The sequence below is a fragment of the Gigantopelta aegis genome, chromosome 1 (genome assembly GCF_016097555.1).
Source record: "Gigantopelta aegis isolate Gae_Host chromosome 1, Gae_host_genome, whole genome shotgun sequence".
Taxonomy (NCBI): Eukaryota; Metazoa; Mollusca; class Gastropoda; order Neomphalida; family Peltospiridae; genus Gigantopelta; species Gigantopelta aegis.
In genome coordinates, this window is record NC_054699.1 from 16,676,201 (window position 1) to 16,694,865 (window position 18,665).

Sequence of the window (18,665 nt, forward strand, 5' to 3'; positions counted from 1 at the left end):
GACACAGTGAAGGGTTTACTACCACCAAATCAAAACCCATAGATGACAATGGTAACATATGACTTGAGTTGTTGGTCAAGGTTGGTCATTCAGGTACGTAAACAAGTTAACGGGTTTCTACCACCAAATCAAACCCCATAGATGACAATGGTAACATATGACTTGAGTTGTCAGTCGAGGTTCATCGTTCAGGTACGTAGACACAGTGAAGGGTTTCTACCACCAAATCAAACCCCATAGACGACAGTGATAACATATGGCTCGAGTTGTCTGTCGAGGTTCGTCGTTCAGGTACGTAGACACAGTGAAGGGTTTCTACCACCAAATCAAACCCCATAGGTGACAATGGTAACATATGGCTCGAGTTGTTGGTCAAGGTTGGTCATTCAGGTACGTAGACAAGTTAACGGGTTTCTACCACCAAATCAAACCCCATAGACGACAGTGGTAACATATGACTCGAGTTGTCAGTCGAGGTTCATCGTTCAGGTACATAGGCGTGGTAATGGGTTTCTACCACCAAATCAAACTCCATAGTCGACAATGGTAACATATGGCTCGAGTTGTCAGTCGAGGTTCGTCGTTTAGGTATGTAGACGTGGTGAAGGGTTTCTACTACCAAATCAAACCCCATAGACGACATTGGTAACATATGGCTCGAGTTGTCAGTCGAGGTTCGTCGTTTAGGTACGTAGACGCGGTGAAGGGTTTCTACCACCAAATCAAATCCCATAGATAGAGCTTGGCAGTATTGAAATTTCAGGTTTGGTATCAGGATTTTAAAATTATTTTTGGGGTGATATACCTCTGTATCGGTATGGTATTCGGTATTGACACAATACCAATACTGATATAGAGCCGTATTTTCAGTATACTTGGCTTTAAATGCATGCCCGAGTTAAGTCTCACCCGTTAATTTCATCAAAATAAAATTAACTTCCATACACAAGACCGTCATCTCTCTCTTCTTTTCAGCTATTTTGCCTTCGTCAGATGTATTGTTAGTTCTTTACTAAATGGCGGATAACATTTTTCAATACCGAAATATCGGTATTTTTAAATTTGCTTGATACAGTAAATCGGTATTGACATAATACTGATACCGAACGGTATATATAGTATACTGCCCAGCTGTACCCATAGACGGCAATGGTAACATATGGCTAAAGCTGCTACATGCATCATTTCAACCAACTAGGATCGATCCACATCAGTGGGCCAATTGGACTGTTTTTTATTCCAGCCACTGCACCACAACTGGTGTATCAAAGGCTGTGGTATGTGCTATCCTGTCTGAGGGATGGTGCAAATAAAAGAGCTAAGACTATATATCAGAATTACTAAGTGTAAGACATCCAATAGCTGATGATTAATAAATCAGTGTGTTTTAATGGTGTCATTAAACCAATCAAACATTAATTGTATGACTTCGCCTATTTACTTTTTAAAGAAATTCGAGTATTTTAACCTGCCATGGAGAAATAAAACTTCATTGATATACTAACAGTTTTATCACTTTGGTACATCTATTCAAGGAATTCTACTAATAGTTTTTACGAATTTGCGTAAATCTATGTAAGTAATCTTATATCATACAGATAAATAGTAGACTCAGATTACCAACTGCCAGCACAAAGTTGGCCAATTTTCTGCTCTCATGACTTCTAAGACTGTCCAGTTGCTAGTTTGAGCGCTCTTACAAATGATTCTCGTGGTATAACCCATTAGTTGTTAATCTGAGCATACCCATCCTAAGTTGGGAATTTGGGAAATTACAACACAACCGTTGAGTTGGCTAACTTCGTCATAACAGTTGACAGTCTAAGCCTAGCATTAGCATATATCTTTTATTTGTTTTTGTCACTTTGACTAAATCTGTTATAGGAATTCCACCATATTAACCTGTTAGTTAATGATTTCTAGGTACAGTGGTAGAACACAGAAAGAATTGATGGAGTACGTCCGAGGGAACATAGACACATTAAAGAAGCTACAGTTTGAGAGGTAAGTTCTACTTTCACTTTTGTTTTGTTTTTTAAACAGGGGCCTAACTTCCATATATGCAGGTACGCTACATCCAGTGTTGAGAGGTTTCACTGTATAAATGTTGCTTTTTACTTGGAACTCAGTCGGTTGAGTGCTCGCTTGAGATGCTTGCGTCGCAGGATCGAGCCACCTCAGTGGATCCATTCAACTGATTGGGTTTTTCTCATTATAAAAGATCCCTTGCTACATTAGGGAAACTGTAGCAGGTTTCCTCTGATGACTACAAGTCTGAATGACCAAATGTTTGACATCCAATAGCCGATGATTAATAATCAATGTGCTCTAGTGGTGTCATTAAACAAAACAAACATTTACTAGGAATTTGTTATTTTAAGTCCAGGGTTCAAGGACAAATGTTTTATCCAAATATAAACCCTGGAGTAAATATGTTATGTTATTTTTTATCATCATAATCATATCATCATCATTATTTATTGTTAATGACATTTGTAATGTGAATAAACTTAAATAATTTGTTCCCTCACATCAAATTAATGCTTATTATATATAGTTTAACAAATATATTTGCACATTCTCATAGGGAGATTACATAATAAGACCATTCCAAACATTTTATCTAAATTTAAATCTGTGGGATTAATTACAAACAAAAAACCAAAAACCAATAATAAAAGAAAACCAAAAAGAAGAAGAAAGAAAAGAAATATTAAGTAGGTGAAAATTAATATAAGCTGTAAATGTAAAAAAAGCACTAAATCAAATATTTCTTTATTATTTTGCTTTCATTTGGATACAGGAAGTAAGTTATTTATTGATGTTTTCAAATGTAACTTTGTATCGCATGAATTCATTCAACTGTTGTGGAGTAAATCTTTCTCTCTGAACATTTTACATGTTGTATGATAACAAAGAAGTATTTTCTTAAACAATAATTAGGTGTTTTTTTTCTCTCTCTCATCAAATGTATACATGCATTGTCTGTGTACATGCATTGTCTGTGTACATGCATTGTCTGTGCACATGCATTGTCTGTGCACATGCATTGTCTGTGCACATGCATTGTCTGTGCACGTACATTGTCTGTGCACATGCATTTACATGCATTGTCTGTATACATGCATTGTCTGTATACATGCATTGTCTGTACACATGCATTGTCTGTCCACATGCATTGTCTGTGTACATGCATTGTCTGTACACATGCATTGTCTGTATACATGCATTGTCTATCTTGAAATTAATTCTGGAAAGGAACTTGCTTGGGAAACTTTCCAACATTCAAGTGTATAAGTCACAGTTAAGTTCAGAAATAATTTCTCCAAACTCTTTAATTTTCATATTCATTCATTCATTTTAACTTATTTTCGTGATTATATCCAATTAAGTTTCAAGTACTCTTTCTTGGGCACACACCTCAGTTATCTGGGCTGTGTGTTGATGATTTGTTGTTAGTGATTAGTGAGAGCGAAGTCGGTGTAGTGGTCCTACACCTAATCACTGAGTTGTTAAACTCACTCTAGGTGGAGCCGGTATTGGGCGGCGAACCCTGTACATACCAGCCTTATGACCGATGGCTTAATCATGATACCACTGAGGCCGGTCTTAATTTTCATAATTTAAGTTTTTAATTTGTATTTCTTCTTATATATTCACTTCACGTTCTATCACACTATCTACATGTACAATATATACTGATGGAAACAAATGAGAAAAGACACAAATAGTAACATAAAATATTGACTGCATTCAAAACCCTCATCCATAGTGTCAGGAAGCTAACCATGACATTCAATGCATATTAGTAACATTCAACCCCATATTACTGACATTCAAACCCATATTACTGACATTCAACCCCATATTACTGACATTCAACCCCATATTACTGACATTCAAACCCATATTACTGACATTCAACCCCATATTACTGACATTCAACCCCATATTACTGATGTTCAGCCCCATATTACTGACATTCAAACCCATATTACTGACATTCAACCCCATATTACTGACATTCAAACCCATATTACTGACATTCAACCCCATATTACTGACATTCAACCGCATATTACTGATGTTCAGCCCCATATTACTGACATTCAGCCCCATATTACTGACATTCAGCCCCATATTACTGATATTCAGCCCCATATTACTGACATGCAACCCCATATTACTGATATTCAGCCCCATATTACTGACATTCAACCCCATATTACTGATATTCAAACCCATATTACTGACATTCAACCACATATTACAGACTTTCAACCACATTACTGACATTCATCGTTCAACCACATATTACTGATGTTCAGCGTCGTATTACTGATATTCAAACCCATATTACTGATGTTCAACCACATATCACTGACGTTCAACCACATATTACTGACATTCAACCTCATATTTGTGACATTGAACCCCATATTACTGACATTCAACGCCATATTTGTGACATTCAATTACATATTACATTGTTGTATTTTATACAGACAGAACATTTCAAGTAATTAATTAATATCTAAAATTCCATCTGTTCTCTTATTTTCTTCCATCAGTGTATATATATATATATATATACTGAACAAAAAAAGAAACTTCCGATTTGTACATATATTATTTGTTGTGTTAAAGAATTCATTGTGTAATGAAATTATGTAGGTAGTATTAGCCTTGAGCTGTATTATCAGGATTCATGAATTTTATCGATTATTTTTGCACTGTTAATCGCCGACAACGTGAAATTCAATTTGCACATGCATGCATGGTTCGACATGTCCCATGTAGTCAATTTGTTTTACTTGTCTTACTGACATTGTTGTCAAGTGAACGAAAACGCTTCAAAATTAGTAAAAAAATTAACGTTTTTTACATTGTAGCATTTTTAGTACCGTATATCTTCGCCTATAAGTCGAATTTTTTTCACCCAAAAATTATTTTATAACTTGGGGGGTCGACTTATAAGAGGGTAAAAAAATTTCACCAAAAAATATTACTGTTTTGGGGATTATTTTACAAGTTTTATTGTTGAAGTATGCCATGTATTTATACTCAAATATGTTAATTTGACACATTTATTTTTTATAACCTATTTTTTTTGGCATTAGAACGGTTTTGGTTATGCGAAAAGGCGTACGATCTCACTCACATGCCAAGACAACAGTCCACTTAGTTAAATTAACAGTCATCACTAATAGTAAAAATGTAAACAATACTAACTACCTGTTGCCTGAGTTTATTTTGAAATCTGGTCACTGGCATTAATGGTTGTTCAAACAATGTTTTGGCGGTGATTAACTTCATGAATATTACTGAGCTTTCCCTTAAAATAGACTGATCTCTGCAGTTCACTTATCTAGAGCAATAGGGACACACATCATTTGGTACAAAAACCAGTGTACTTTCCAGAGTTATCCTCCTTACATGTATTAATATGGCGGCAAAACGTGATACTTTCAGTTTTATCGTAGTGATCTGTTGTCAGTGTTTATAAATAAAGTTGTTGTCTGTGCACAAAACCATCTGTACAGTACTATACAGTAACAGTCAAACAGCTTTCACTCTCTACTAAGGGAATATTTCGTTTTGATGCTATGTAATAATGATAGTTTGATTGGAATAGTCTGATCATATTGCGATGTACAAAACGTGAAAACCGAAGTTTGTAAAATAATTTTCTTTTGTTCAAATATTATTGTTCTCATGTGCTGAAAATAAGAAATATTTCAATATTTATAAGTAGTTTTTCATGGGTCGACTTATAAACGGGTCAATAAAAAAATACGTTTTCAGGGCTTGAAATTAGGGACTCGACTTATAGCCGAGATCGACTTACAGGCGAAGATATACGGTATGCCAAGAATACCCAATAATTTACGCAAACGGGTGATTGGCATGCTTGATGCTGGCATGTCAACAGAAGACGTTGCAAGGCATGTTGGGAGTTCTAGTCAAGCGATACGAAATCTTCACGTAAGATTTCGAACGACAGGAAGCACCAACGACTTGCCACGTCGTGGATGCCCGCGAGTTACAACGCGTGGTCAAGATCGCTATATCATGAACATGCATTTGCGCAATCGATTCCAAACTGCCACTGCTACTGCTGCTAACAGACCTGGGCTTCATAATAACCGAATCAGTGGGCAAACTGTTCGTAATCGTCTGCGGGAGAACGGTTTACATGCACGACGTCCTTGCGTCAGATGCATTTTAACGCAACGTCATCGTCTAAATCATCTTAATTGGGCACGTGTACACATTCGTTGGATACGGCGACACTGGAATACCGTTCTTTTTTCAGATGAATCCAGATTTTCTTTACAACGTGGTGATGGCAGGGTGCGCTTCTACTGTAGAAGAAATGAACGCTATGCTGACTGTTGTGTTCTTGAACGAGATCGTTTCGGGGGTGGGGGTTTTGTCGTGGTCTGGGCAGCCATTGCCCATGGTTATCATTCACCACTTGTCGTCATTGATGGCAATTTAAATGCTCAACGTTACCGCGATGACATTCTCGCTCATCACGTCATTCCTCTGTTCCATAACAACGCCAACATCTCGATTTTTCAGCTTGATAATGCCACCTCTCTTACAGCTAGAGACAATGTAAATTTTCTTAGGACAAATAACATTGATTTCATTGATGACTGGCCCGCTAAAATCCCTTATCTCAACCCCATCGAGCATGTCTGGGATAGTCTGGCAGACGATTGAGGCGTCGTCCCAACCCACCGGCTAACGTCAATGAACTTCGTCAAGCGTTCATTCAGGAATGGAACAATATTCCACAGGCAGAAATCAACACTTTAGTCAATTCTATGTGCCTGCGATGCACTGCAGTGGTCAATTCAAGAGGTGGTCATATCCGTTATTAAGTGGGTGGGTTTTTTTTTAACCCCTACCACACTTGGTCAAAATTTCTCCCAGTTTCTGTTAACCTATGGCCATGATTTTTGCACCAAACGATGCATCATGGAGAACACTCTTTAACCGCATATATAACAATTATTCCCCCGGTTTGTTTTCATCAAGTTATGTTCAAGCAAAGTTAGCGGAAGTTTCTTATTTTGTTCAGTATATATATATATAAACACTATATATATATATATATATATATATATATATATATATATATATATAGTGTTTTCCCTAGCTTGTTTTAGCATGGTGCAGCACCATGCCTCAATAGTCTAGCACCATCTTGCCGTAATCAACGCCATGCTGCCCTGAGATTAAACAAGCTTCTAAAATTGCCTTTATAAAACATCCAAAAATGTATTATTAATTAATAAAATATGCCTTTTATATCTTTTGCCATTCATTTATTAAAGCAAATGCATAAATTACTTTAATGTTTTTTTTAATGAAAAGCAAGTGCCCCAAAAATGGTGAAAATGCCCCAAAAGTGTTTGGTCTACCATGCCTTGCCTAATTTCTAGGGAAATCACTACATACATTTTTTTTATGCACCCACTTAAAAGAACACTGTGAAATTTATTTCACATGGCAATATTCAACATATATTTAATTTAATAATGTCTTAATTGGTGTTTCATAGTCATTAACTACATGTCAGGTCAAACTGTCCACTGAAATTAACATTCTTTTTCTAGCCAGTGCTCCACAACTGGTGTAACAAAGGCCGTGGTATGTACTATCCTCTCTGTGAGATGGTGCATATAAAAGATCCCTTGCTGCTAATCGAAAACAGTAGCCTATGAAGTGGCGACAGCGGGTTTCCTCTCTCAATATCTATGTGGTCCTTAACCATATGTCTGATGCCATATAACCATAAATAAAATGTGTTGAGTGCATCGTTAAATAAAACATTTCCTTCCTTCCACTGAAATTAACACTACAGATATCAGTTACTTCTGATGACAGTGTTAACTACTGATTGGATGCCTTGAGATATGGATTAAAATTTGTATATATAAATTTATCATATGCTATTACAGATCAAATTTGACTTTCATGAGGATTTACTAATTTTTCACAGTTATTGCCATTGAACTTAGGAGATATGAATATTTGTTTGATAATGCCTCAAGGTATTGGACTGGACATTTTGTGTATATCTTTACCATGTACTGTTACAGATCATGTTTTACTTTCATGGCCATTTACTCATTGTTTTTCACAGAGTTATGGTCCTTGAACTTAAGAGATAAAAACATTTGTTGCACCTGGCAGGGGACATGTATTGCTTTAGCAGTATTTTCAGAATACTTGAGAGAGTTACGGCCCTTGAATTTTGAAGATATGAAAATATGTTGGGAACATGTACTGCCTTAGCAGTACTCTCAGAATGCTTGTTTTCAGTTACGGCCCTTGAACTTAGGAGATATGAAAATTTGTTAGGCCCGGCAATGGTCATGTATTGCTTTACCAGTACTTAGAATACTTGAGAGTTACGGCCCTTGAATTTGGAAGATATGAAAATTTGTTTGGGACATGTATTGATTTAGTAGTACTCTCAGAATACTTGAGAGAGTTACGGCCCTTGAATTTGGAAGATATGAAAATTTGTTGGGGACATGTATTGATTTAGTAGTACTCTCAGAATACTTGAGAGAGTTACGGCCCTTGAATTTGGAAGATATGAAAATTTGTTTGGGACATGTATTGATTTAGTAGTACTCTCAGAATACTTGAGAGAGTTACGGCCCTTGAATTTGGAAGATATGAAAATTTGTTTGGGACATGTATTGCTTTAACTACTCTCTGAATACTTGAGAGAGTTACGGCCCTTGAATTTGAAAGATATGAAAATTTGTTTGGGACATGTATTGCTTTAACTACTCTCTGAATACTTGAAATAGTTAAGGCCCTTGAATTTGGAAGATATGAAATTTTTTGGGGGACATGTATTGATTTAGCAGTACTCCCAGAATACTTGAAAGAGTTAAGGCCCTTAAATTTGGAAGATATGCTGAAAGTTGCTTCATTTTTCACAAAAGTATTGCCCTTGGACTTAAGAGATACAAAAATTAGTTTTTCAGACTCTTTTTTTTTTTTTTGCAGTGATCAGGGGTGGGAATTCTCCTCGGATCAGCTGTTTTCCACTCATGGAACATTGCATTTCCTCGCATTTTAATCGTCCTTTCCTCCAAAATGTGTCAGATGGCACAGATTTTAACCTAGAATTTCAAGAATTTCCGGGACCCCTCTAGATTTCCTCTTTTTTACAGTTCACCAATTCCCATCCCTGAGTGATTCAAGATATTGAGCTGAAATTCTGTATATTGCCCTAGCAGTACTCTCACTCTCACAATTAATACATTTTTCTTTTCTTTTTTCTTTTTCAGATCGGCTAGCGGCCGAATCTCGAGTCGCAGCACGAGCGTGACTCCGAAGATCGCAATGAAGTCGACGAGCATCCACAACTCATCGGACCTGCACAACAGCACAGCGTCGAGTGGGTCGCACATCCTGGACACGCCCCACGACAACCACATCAGCCCGACCCGTGTGGAGACGGCCGAGATCCACAGCGACAGCTCCATGTCGGGCAGCCGCTCCCTCGGGTCGCCCAGGATGGAGCACAGCCACAGTCTGGAGGGAACCCCGGCTCTGGAGCGGGCCCTGCGGAAGACCGACTCGGTGGACTCTTCAAAGACGGAAGCATTAGAACAAAGAGGTGCCGATTATAATTGTGATGATGTTAAGTTGAAACAAAACCTGTTTTCTAATAGTATTGACATGCAAACGTCAGCCAATCAAAATGCAAATGACAATGATGACGGTATTGATAGTGCTTCTCCCGTCGGGGAGGTGATGAAGGGTGGAAGGGGAGGGGAGAGCGTTGATGGTTCATCGACAGCGGGCGGGAGAGAGAGAGATGGGAAGTCTGTAACGTTTTCGAAGGTAGACGAGGGTAAGGTTGTGGGAGCGACGAAGGTAGACGGTACTGTGGTTAATGGTTTGGTTTCCGATAAAGATGTCGTTAGTACAAGTCTTCCACATGGTGATGCTACAGGCAGGTCTAATGCTGTTTTAACCAAACAGGGTAGCTCTTTTGATAGTATAGGCATCAATGGAGAGGTTCCTCCCAGTGCTTGTATTACAGCCAAGGTGTTTGTCAAGGACAAAAAGCAAGAACATATGCAGTCGCTGAACAAAACCGAGACCACTTTCGGGAAAGAGGTTGTCACCGATTTCAAGGCCAGCAGTACGTGTGTTACCGTAGCTGATGTTAATCCTGTCGCTAGAGTCAGTAATGTTGAAGAGCAGACCTCTGTTTCAGAGGTGAAAGTCGCGCATACAGATGTCCCTCCTTTGGTGGAAAAGGTTAAAAAGACAGAAGCAGCAGATACTGTAAAGGATGTTGTAGCAGTCGGACATTCGGTGTCAAAAGTAAAATCTCTTGATTTAAACATTCCCGAAAAGAGAAAGTTTTCTGCAGACACGGACCTGATTTCTGACATCCCTTACACCCTTCACCGGCGTGTGCACACCAATAGTGAGAGTACCGAGGAAACTGCTTTCTACACTGCTGCTGATGTTTGTACAGGGCCAAAGGTCAAGCCTAGGGACAGGTCAAAAAGTCCTGGACGTTCCACGAAGAAAGCAGAGGGATCTCACAGTAGGAACTCGTCCTGTGAACGATCTCCATCAACACTGAGACGGTTTGAACTCGTCTGTTGCCATAATCTTCCTTCTAAAACCAGCTTCTCTTCGAAAGATGACACCACTAGTCCGTCATTTGAAAAAGAAATCCTAAGCCGCATCAAAGCTTCGAAAGATGCTCCCTTATCAAATGGGTCGGCCGTTATTGTGAAGGAAGAAGTGGAGAGTTCTGAACCAAAAGGTTTAGAAAGTAATTCTTCAACGGAAAGCAAAGAAAAAGCACATGACTCATCAGATCAGGATCAGACTGAGAAGAAACAGAATGAAGATGATGCCTCTGTATCTACCATAGGTTCAAAACCTAACCAACCTATGTCTACTTGCTCAACTCACAAGGCATCCTCCGGTTCTGTACCTTCCACTGCTCCGATCTCTCATAAACCAAATATTGTGTCCGTCATTCAGCCCGTGCCTGTCAGTGGCATGCCACCCAGCTTCAAACAATCTGCTCCTATTTCGGACAGGATCTCCTCCTCGTCTGAATCATCCGACATGGCCGCAAGCAAAGAGACGGTCATTGAGAAAGGTAGCATTTCATCCGAAAGCCGCAGCAGCATTTCATCTGTTGACCACAACAAAATCGCATCTCCCTCAACATCCGGAGAATCTGACAGTATTAACACATTTGGCATGCTGACCAAATCCAAAGGTCTGCTGGTTTCAGATTCAGGATGCTACGAGCAGCTGGATGGAGAGAAAGATCCTTGGTTTGCCGTGAAGCCAAACACTAAAGGTTCTCACATGGTCCAGACAAATGAGTCAGTGCACAGTCCAGGCAAACAGAGTTCTCTTATCTTCGATCTCCCTTCCCCCGCGGCAGCTTTCTTGTACAACGGCGAAGATAGTCCGACATCTAAAAACAGTACCCCTCCAGCATCCTTGACCTTCTCAACCTTTCGTCCTGACCCGTTGGCCCCAGAGCAGCCCGAACAGCCAAAGAAAGAGGCAGCAATAGAGACTCTGAAGAGGTGGTCGCTCCAGAAGGTGGAAGAGGAGGAGGAGCTGCAGGCATCTTCTTCAGAAACGAAGACAGAAAAGCGTGTCAGTTTCCACGAGGATATTGACATCCAGCAGCAGAGTTTCCATAGCGACGTGAGTATGTTGGTGATGAGGAGTCCAATTGAAGAGCCAGATGATTCAAGCTTTTATGATAGCCAGCACGAAGGTGACATCGATTCAGGAGACATTCTGGAAACACTGGAGAATCTACGCCGTCATAGTTCAGAGAGTGATCTCACATACAGTGGTAGTGAGAGCTCGGAGAACGAGAGTGATACTGAAGGGGAGATGGACCACAATGCGGCTAAGGAGATCTACGCGCAGTATGCAGCCACCAAGTGCCTAGAAGATTACGGAGAGAAGGACATGATCCGAGATATGACCATCGACTCCGGGATGGGAATGAGTGAAGGAACGTCCCACACGCGCGAGGTTTCTCCTCTGGAGTCGTTGGAGAGACTGGAGGCTGGGGAATTCAGCGAAAAGGATGATCATGAAGGTCACGAAGATGATGATGATGATGATGATGACGACTTCCCTCCACCTCCACCAGCACTAGAATTTCCCAGTGACAATTCATCTTCATCCCTGGACACCGAAAGCCAGCCTCACGTTCATGGCAAGCGGTTGAGCATGGATCCGCTGGCAAGTCTTGAGAGATCCGATATAGTAGATGTGACCTACACAACCAGTGAGAGTGAGAGCGACTTCGAGGACTCTGGCAAAAAAGGAGACACGTTCATCAAACCGCCGCCACAGGTTACCATTACACCTTGTTCCAGCTCCGATGGTAAAAGTGCAGATGATCTCGTCTCCACTGCAAGTTCGGATCATTAATAATCGTGTATGTTTAGGTTGTGTTTTCACCTTCATCTTTGTCACTGTATAAAAGAACTAAAAACCAATGGGGTTTTTTTAAAGTGTTTTTAAAAGGTTCCAGATTGTTTAAATGATCTTGATGCAGGCCTGGTGCTTGTAAAACTTTTAGAGTCTAAGACTCGAGACTAATAAAGTCTGAAACACTAATGTCATGACAACGCCATACAAATTGTATGCGTGTGATGTTATTAGAAATTGAGTCTGAACTTTAAAAGTTTTATAAACACAGGCCCAGGTCTCATATATCACTGTGTGTGTGTGTGAATGTCATGTGAACTTTAATGCTTCATCCAGATAATTTTTTGGGTTGTGTATGGAGAATATGGTGTGCATTGGGGGGGGGGGGGGGGGGGGATCTTTAGTTTGTGAAAGAAGTGTACCTGACTAATTCAGACTAACACTGTTCTTCCAGTCTGAAATTTGTGAAATCATTTAACAAAGAGCTGATGTTTAATATTTTGCTATATATGTCCTTTAACCATAGGGCTGTCCCAGAAATGATAATTTGTAATGGAAGAGTCGTTTTCATCATTGCTCCACATTCATAGATGGATACAGGAGTGGGACGTTGCGCTTACATGCCATTTTTTTTCTCACTAAAATGTAGCACACTAACATTTCACATACATCCTTTTCCAAATTATTGAAATATTTAGCAAAACCTGTTTTTAAAATCGCTACCTGACAAAATAAATTAGATAAATTAGCTTTATTTTTGTTAAAACAAATCACATCAGATTGCCATGCATAAAAAAATATTTGGTTTTGATGCCTCCCACCCTACCCATATAATCGTTTCTGGAATGGCCCTCAGTTTGGATGGTGGTAGTGAAGGCGTTAAATGTTTATATGTATCCAGCTTTACTACTACAGTGTATGTCCATTAAGATTTGAATGTTACGAAGAGCCATCATTTTTCTTCCTGCATGGAGTTTCCTCCAGTTGTTTGGAAGCACCCACAATTTTTGGTATAGCGTTTCATTCTGCATCGAAGACAACATGTCACCATCAGTATTAGTTGTTATTTTCTCGAAGTCTGGTCTCAAATTTAAGCATTCCATCTTGGAAAAGACTATTTCATTGGTGCAGTGGGCCGTTTGGTTCTGAGAATTGAGCATTCCATCTGGTGAGAGAAGAATGAACTATACAGTCCATCAGGGAGGATAACTGTAACACAGATTTAAAAAAAAAAGTATATTTATCATAATTATTAGTTTCTGTATATGTTATGGTATGCTTGTATGTACAGTTCACCAAAAATCACTTGCTATGCAGTAATTATCAAAATAAGCCAGCAACAGCAAATGTGTTTGGTTATTTGTGACTTCTATGCTGCATATGCGTTAAAGGTTACAATACAGATTAATTATATTGGTTAAGAATGGGTTTAATACAGACATAAATGACTCCCCCAAAAAAGAAAAGAAAACCAAAGAAAACTACAATCATAATGTACTTGCATGATTCTGTTATTAATAATTTGTACCAGTTGTACCAGTTATGAGTCTGTTTGAATGCAACATAGCTGCCAGTGACTAGCTAAACCCACAAACTCTGCTGCTATAATAAGGTCCCAACCCCAATCATTTACAGAGAATACTTGCTCATTTGTAGTTTTGTACATTTTATTATTAACATGCTGTTTTGTAGTTTGTTGATCAGAATGAATTATTTTTTTTTTTTTAAGTCAGAATCACAAATTGAAGTCCTAATACCCAGTTACTTACTAATGACTATAGCTACATTGGATTGATAGTGTAATATTGCAAATGCAGAATATTTTTGTAAGCCTTTAATTTTAGTATTATGTTGCTATAAAAGTTGTTTATTAATCTATATTTGTCTTTTACCAATGGGACAAAATTACCTTAGACCCATGATGTACTTATCCGTTTTTCTTATACCAAGCCACCACAAATTGTAAGAAGGATAGTTTCATTTGTGTATCAGTTTACCATTTGTAAAAGTCACTGAATGAATGATAAATCCTGATGACTTACTTTGGTTTTTTAACAATACAAAAAAGATTATTAAAATTGAAATAGATTATGCTGTCTTTTCATGCATAAGTTCCTAGCTCTGGCACTCGCCAAATTCACCAGTTACAAATTTCAAAAACAACTGGTGAATTTTAATTTAATTTGGCAAAATAATTTCATGGAATAATTGAAATTTTGTTAGAAAATAACTGGACTTCTGCAGTTTTTGAAGATTGCTAGATAATCTGGCAAAACTGTCTGCTGACCTAGAGCTAGCCTTGCAAAAGCTGTTTTTAGGTTGTGCAAATTTTAAAATTGAGTCCTGGGCCCATATGACATCACTATGGCGTGTGATGTAGTAACGTCACAATCTACGATGATTTTACGATTTCTAGCGCTAAGATGGCTTCGAAAATATGGGCCCTGTATTACACAGGGCTCAAAATGGTAGTGAAAGGAGTTAAATATTGCATGACGTTTTCAGTAGAAACATTCATTTATGAAATACATTTTTCAGATAGGAGTTAATATAAAACCCTGACTAATTCCTTCTCTCCCATTAAAATCTTTTCGCACAAGCAAATTTCTTTTATGACATGACTGCTTGTTAGAAATTAACATTCCATTTCCATTACCTCGTTTGTGTTTTTATTTGAAAGTTTACGGTTAGCAAAAATATTATAGTTTTGAGCCATTTGAAATATTAAAAAATATTGAGAAAATAAAATGGAGCATTCTGATCAAGAAAAGTCAGATATGGCAAGGTTGGAGTTAGAAATGTTAAAAATTAACAAACAAATAATACCATTAAAACTTACAAATTATTACCTCATTTGTGTTTTTATTTGAAAGTATATGGTTAGGAAATATTTTTATAGAAATCAATGTGCTCTAGCGGTGTCGTTAAATAAAACAAACTTTACTTCTTTTTTTTTTATAGATTTGGGGAATTTGAAATATAAAAAATTAATTATCAAATAATATCATTAAAACTTATAAATTATTGGAAAAATAAAGGGAACATTCTGATAAAAAAAAGAGTCTGAAATGACTTTTGTATTGCCGTGGCAAGTTTGGCAATCAACAAGCAAATAATACCATTAAAATGTTAAATTATTGAAAGAAAAAAACAAATTAATCATTCTGATCAAGAAATGTCTAAATTGACTTTCATCCTACCTTGGCACGGTTGGAAGGTACTCATGATTTAGGTGCTATGTTTTCAGTGTTAATGACAACAGCAACATCAACAATGACATCGACTTTGTTTTTATGAACTCTACTTAATGTTTTTATGTTTAGTTCTATTCACATAAACTATAAACCAGTCCACATTATGATTTTTGTCACATGCAACTAAAATTTACTATCGATCCCATGTCGATTGTCCCATTGGACTATTTCTCGTTCTAGCCAGTGCACCACGATTGGTATATCAAAGGACATGGTATGTGTTATCCTGTGTGGGATGATGAAAATAAAAGATCTCTTACTACTAATGAAAAAATGTAGCAGTTATCCGAAGACTATTTGTCAGAATTACCAAATGTTTGACACAAAATAGCCGATGATTGATAAATCAATGTGCTCTAGTGGTGTCATTAAACAAAACAAAAGTTACTAAAATGACATGTTATCAGAAAGATCTGCGGCAGCCTATAGCAAATACTTACATGTATAACACAGAAACCACATATTGTTTGTCTTTCATTGTCGGATGTGCAATATTGCTTTTTATTACATACCTATTTAATCTTACTATGTGATGCATTTATCTTGTATCGCACATATATGTGATCTGGACCAGAACTTTTAGATGGGGAATTCCCTTTTTATTGTACTGGAGTTGGCGCCTTTTTGTTACTTATGTCATATATGATTTACAAATTATGTCACATCATATTATTTTTAAACATTATACAAAATTGCTGCAGAGGTTGATTTTTAATGTTAAGTAAATCCGTGAGGTTCTGTATATATATGATATGTTCTGAAATATATTTTGTTTATTCTGGTAAAGGTTGGGTAGGTAAATTAAAAAGAAAAAACAACAACAACAAAAAACACCTTTTAAATCCATGTTAACAATTTAAAATGTATATAAGTATTTATTTAGAAAATAGAAATGTATGTAAAATATATAAGAGTTATAATTTTATTTTAAAAAGTTGTACACATTTCTGTAAGAAAATTAGTGCATTCCTTGCATGAATGTGAAATGTTTATTAAGGGTTATCATTTTATTTTAAAAAGCATTCTATACACATTTATATCAGAAAATTAGGGGGTTCCTTGCAAAAGTATTTATTTAGGAAATAAAAATGAATGTAAAATATTTGTTACGGTTATCATTTCATTTTAAAAAAGTGTTCTACACATTTTTGTCAAAAGGTAGGGATGTTTTATATAATGACTAGGGGATTCGAGAACATGCCCCTCCTCCCCATCCCCCCACCCCTCAAGAACATTTTGAAATCTTTTGAGGTTCTGAAATACCATTTTGTGGCCATTTCAGGGAGGTTACATACTTAAAACCAAGAAGAGGATTTCACTGAATTCCTTTGATTCTGTTAAGTCATATATTGAAATAAAGTCAACTCCTACATTAAGGTGTTCTAGGGTGTTGTCTTGAGGCTGGAGTATTTCTACCAATACAACTAGAGCAAATTTATACAATATATTATTGTCTATTTCCACAATATATTATTGTCTATTTCCACAGTTAATCACTTACTCTCAAAATAGTGGCGGGATCTGGCTCAGTCAGTAGAGCACTCGCCTGAGGTGCTGGTGTCACAGGATCGAACCTTATCAGTGGATCCACTCTCTGATAATGTTTTTTCACCCATCCCAACCAGTTGCCCATGAATGGTATGTGCTGTGCTGTCTATTGAAAAATGCATATAAAAAGATCTCTTGCTACTAATGGAAAAATCTAGCAGGTTTCCTGTGAAATTACCAAATGTTTGACATCCAACAGCTCATGATTAATAAATTAATGTGCTCTTGTGGTGTTGTTAAACAAAACAAATTTACAACTGTCAAAATAGTTTCAAACTTGTGATGGCTGTACAGGGCTCACGCGACTGCGCGAAGTGAGCCCAAACTTCGCTCTGACTAGCCTGACTTCGCCGTGTCAGTCATCGTAAGGCGAAATCTGTGTCGCCTTTTTAAAAATCACTTGCAATGTACACAATCGCGGATGAATGGTGAAGAACTTGAGGAACATCTATTTATAGATAATAATTAAGTATGAAGTGTCTAAGTGCTTGAAGAGAGACTGGCGCCACGAACTCATACGACAGACTCACAGACGGTCTACCTCAGACAACACCCGTGTCTGGCACTAATAGTAGGCCTAAACGTGCTATTGACTGTTGAAGCGTATTGTCAGGTGAATGTGCTGGAAATTGTACACGGGTGGGGATCTAGACTATGGCGAGTGAATGTTTTTAGAAAGTTTCGGTCATGCTGCACCAGAAAATACATTGAACTAAATATTCGTTTGGAGCAGCAGACCTCGTTTTACGTAGACTTTGTCATAATGAATAAATTCAATATGCAAAACAGACGTCGAAATAATAAAATAATACAGGCAAACCTGTCCTAGCGGATTTTTAATTTATATGCACTCATAATAAGCGGTGACCTGTCCTACACACTCAGCGGCCACTTAAACTGGACCCCCAAGTAGCTAAAGTGCCCGTGTTAAGTGGCCACTGTACATAAATTCTATATTAAAAAAAGGTTTTATTTTAAACAACAGTGACAAGGTGCAGCAGATAAGCAATTTTCACACCTTCACGGATACTAGTAACCATTAAGTGTGACAACTCCACAGTGTATCAATTAAGAAACTGTGACTGTGGAATGCATTTAATTGTCTCTGGGTAATCTACGGTTGACCGTGGTAGATTAATTTACTAGGACAATACTCTGCTTGGAGTAGTTATTAAATGAAATGAGAACACAAACTTGCGAGAGAATGAATTCCAAACGGTTAAATTAGTACCTATCAATTACATTTTATTATTTCTAAAGAAGGCGACAAATGGAAAGGTGATTAAAAAAAAAAAAACCTACAGAGCACATATCCACCAATTAGCCGTACAAACAGTAAAAAAAAATTTAAAATTGTAAAAGTTGCACCTGTATTAAGATAAC

General features: G+C 37.5%; 1 protein-coding gene across 4 annotated transcripts in view; it reads left to right on the top strand.

Moving 5' to 3' along the window:
- The window catches only part of LOC121371237 (FERM, ARHGEF and pleckstrin domain-containing protein 2-like), a 252,110-nt gene that overhangs the window by 177,458 nt on the left and 55,987 nt on the right, over positions 1-18,665 (top strand). For 2 of the 4 annotated variants that reach the window (XM_041496995.1, XM_041497003.1), the window contains exons 11-12: positions 1,924-2,004; positions 9,324-9,655. In XM_041496995.1, the coding sequence (XP_041352929.1) occupies positions 1,924-2,004; positions 9,324-9,655 (413 nt within the window). Of the gene's footprint in view, positions 1-1,923; positions 2,005-9,323; positions 12,902-18,665 lie in introns of those variants that run through there. The other 2 variants (XM_041496977.1, XM_041496985.1) reach the window with 1 other exon arrangement.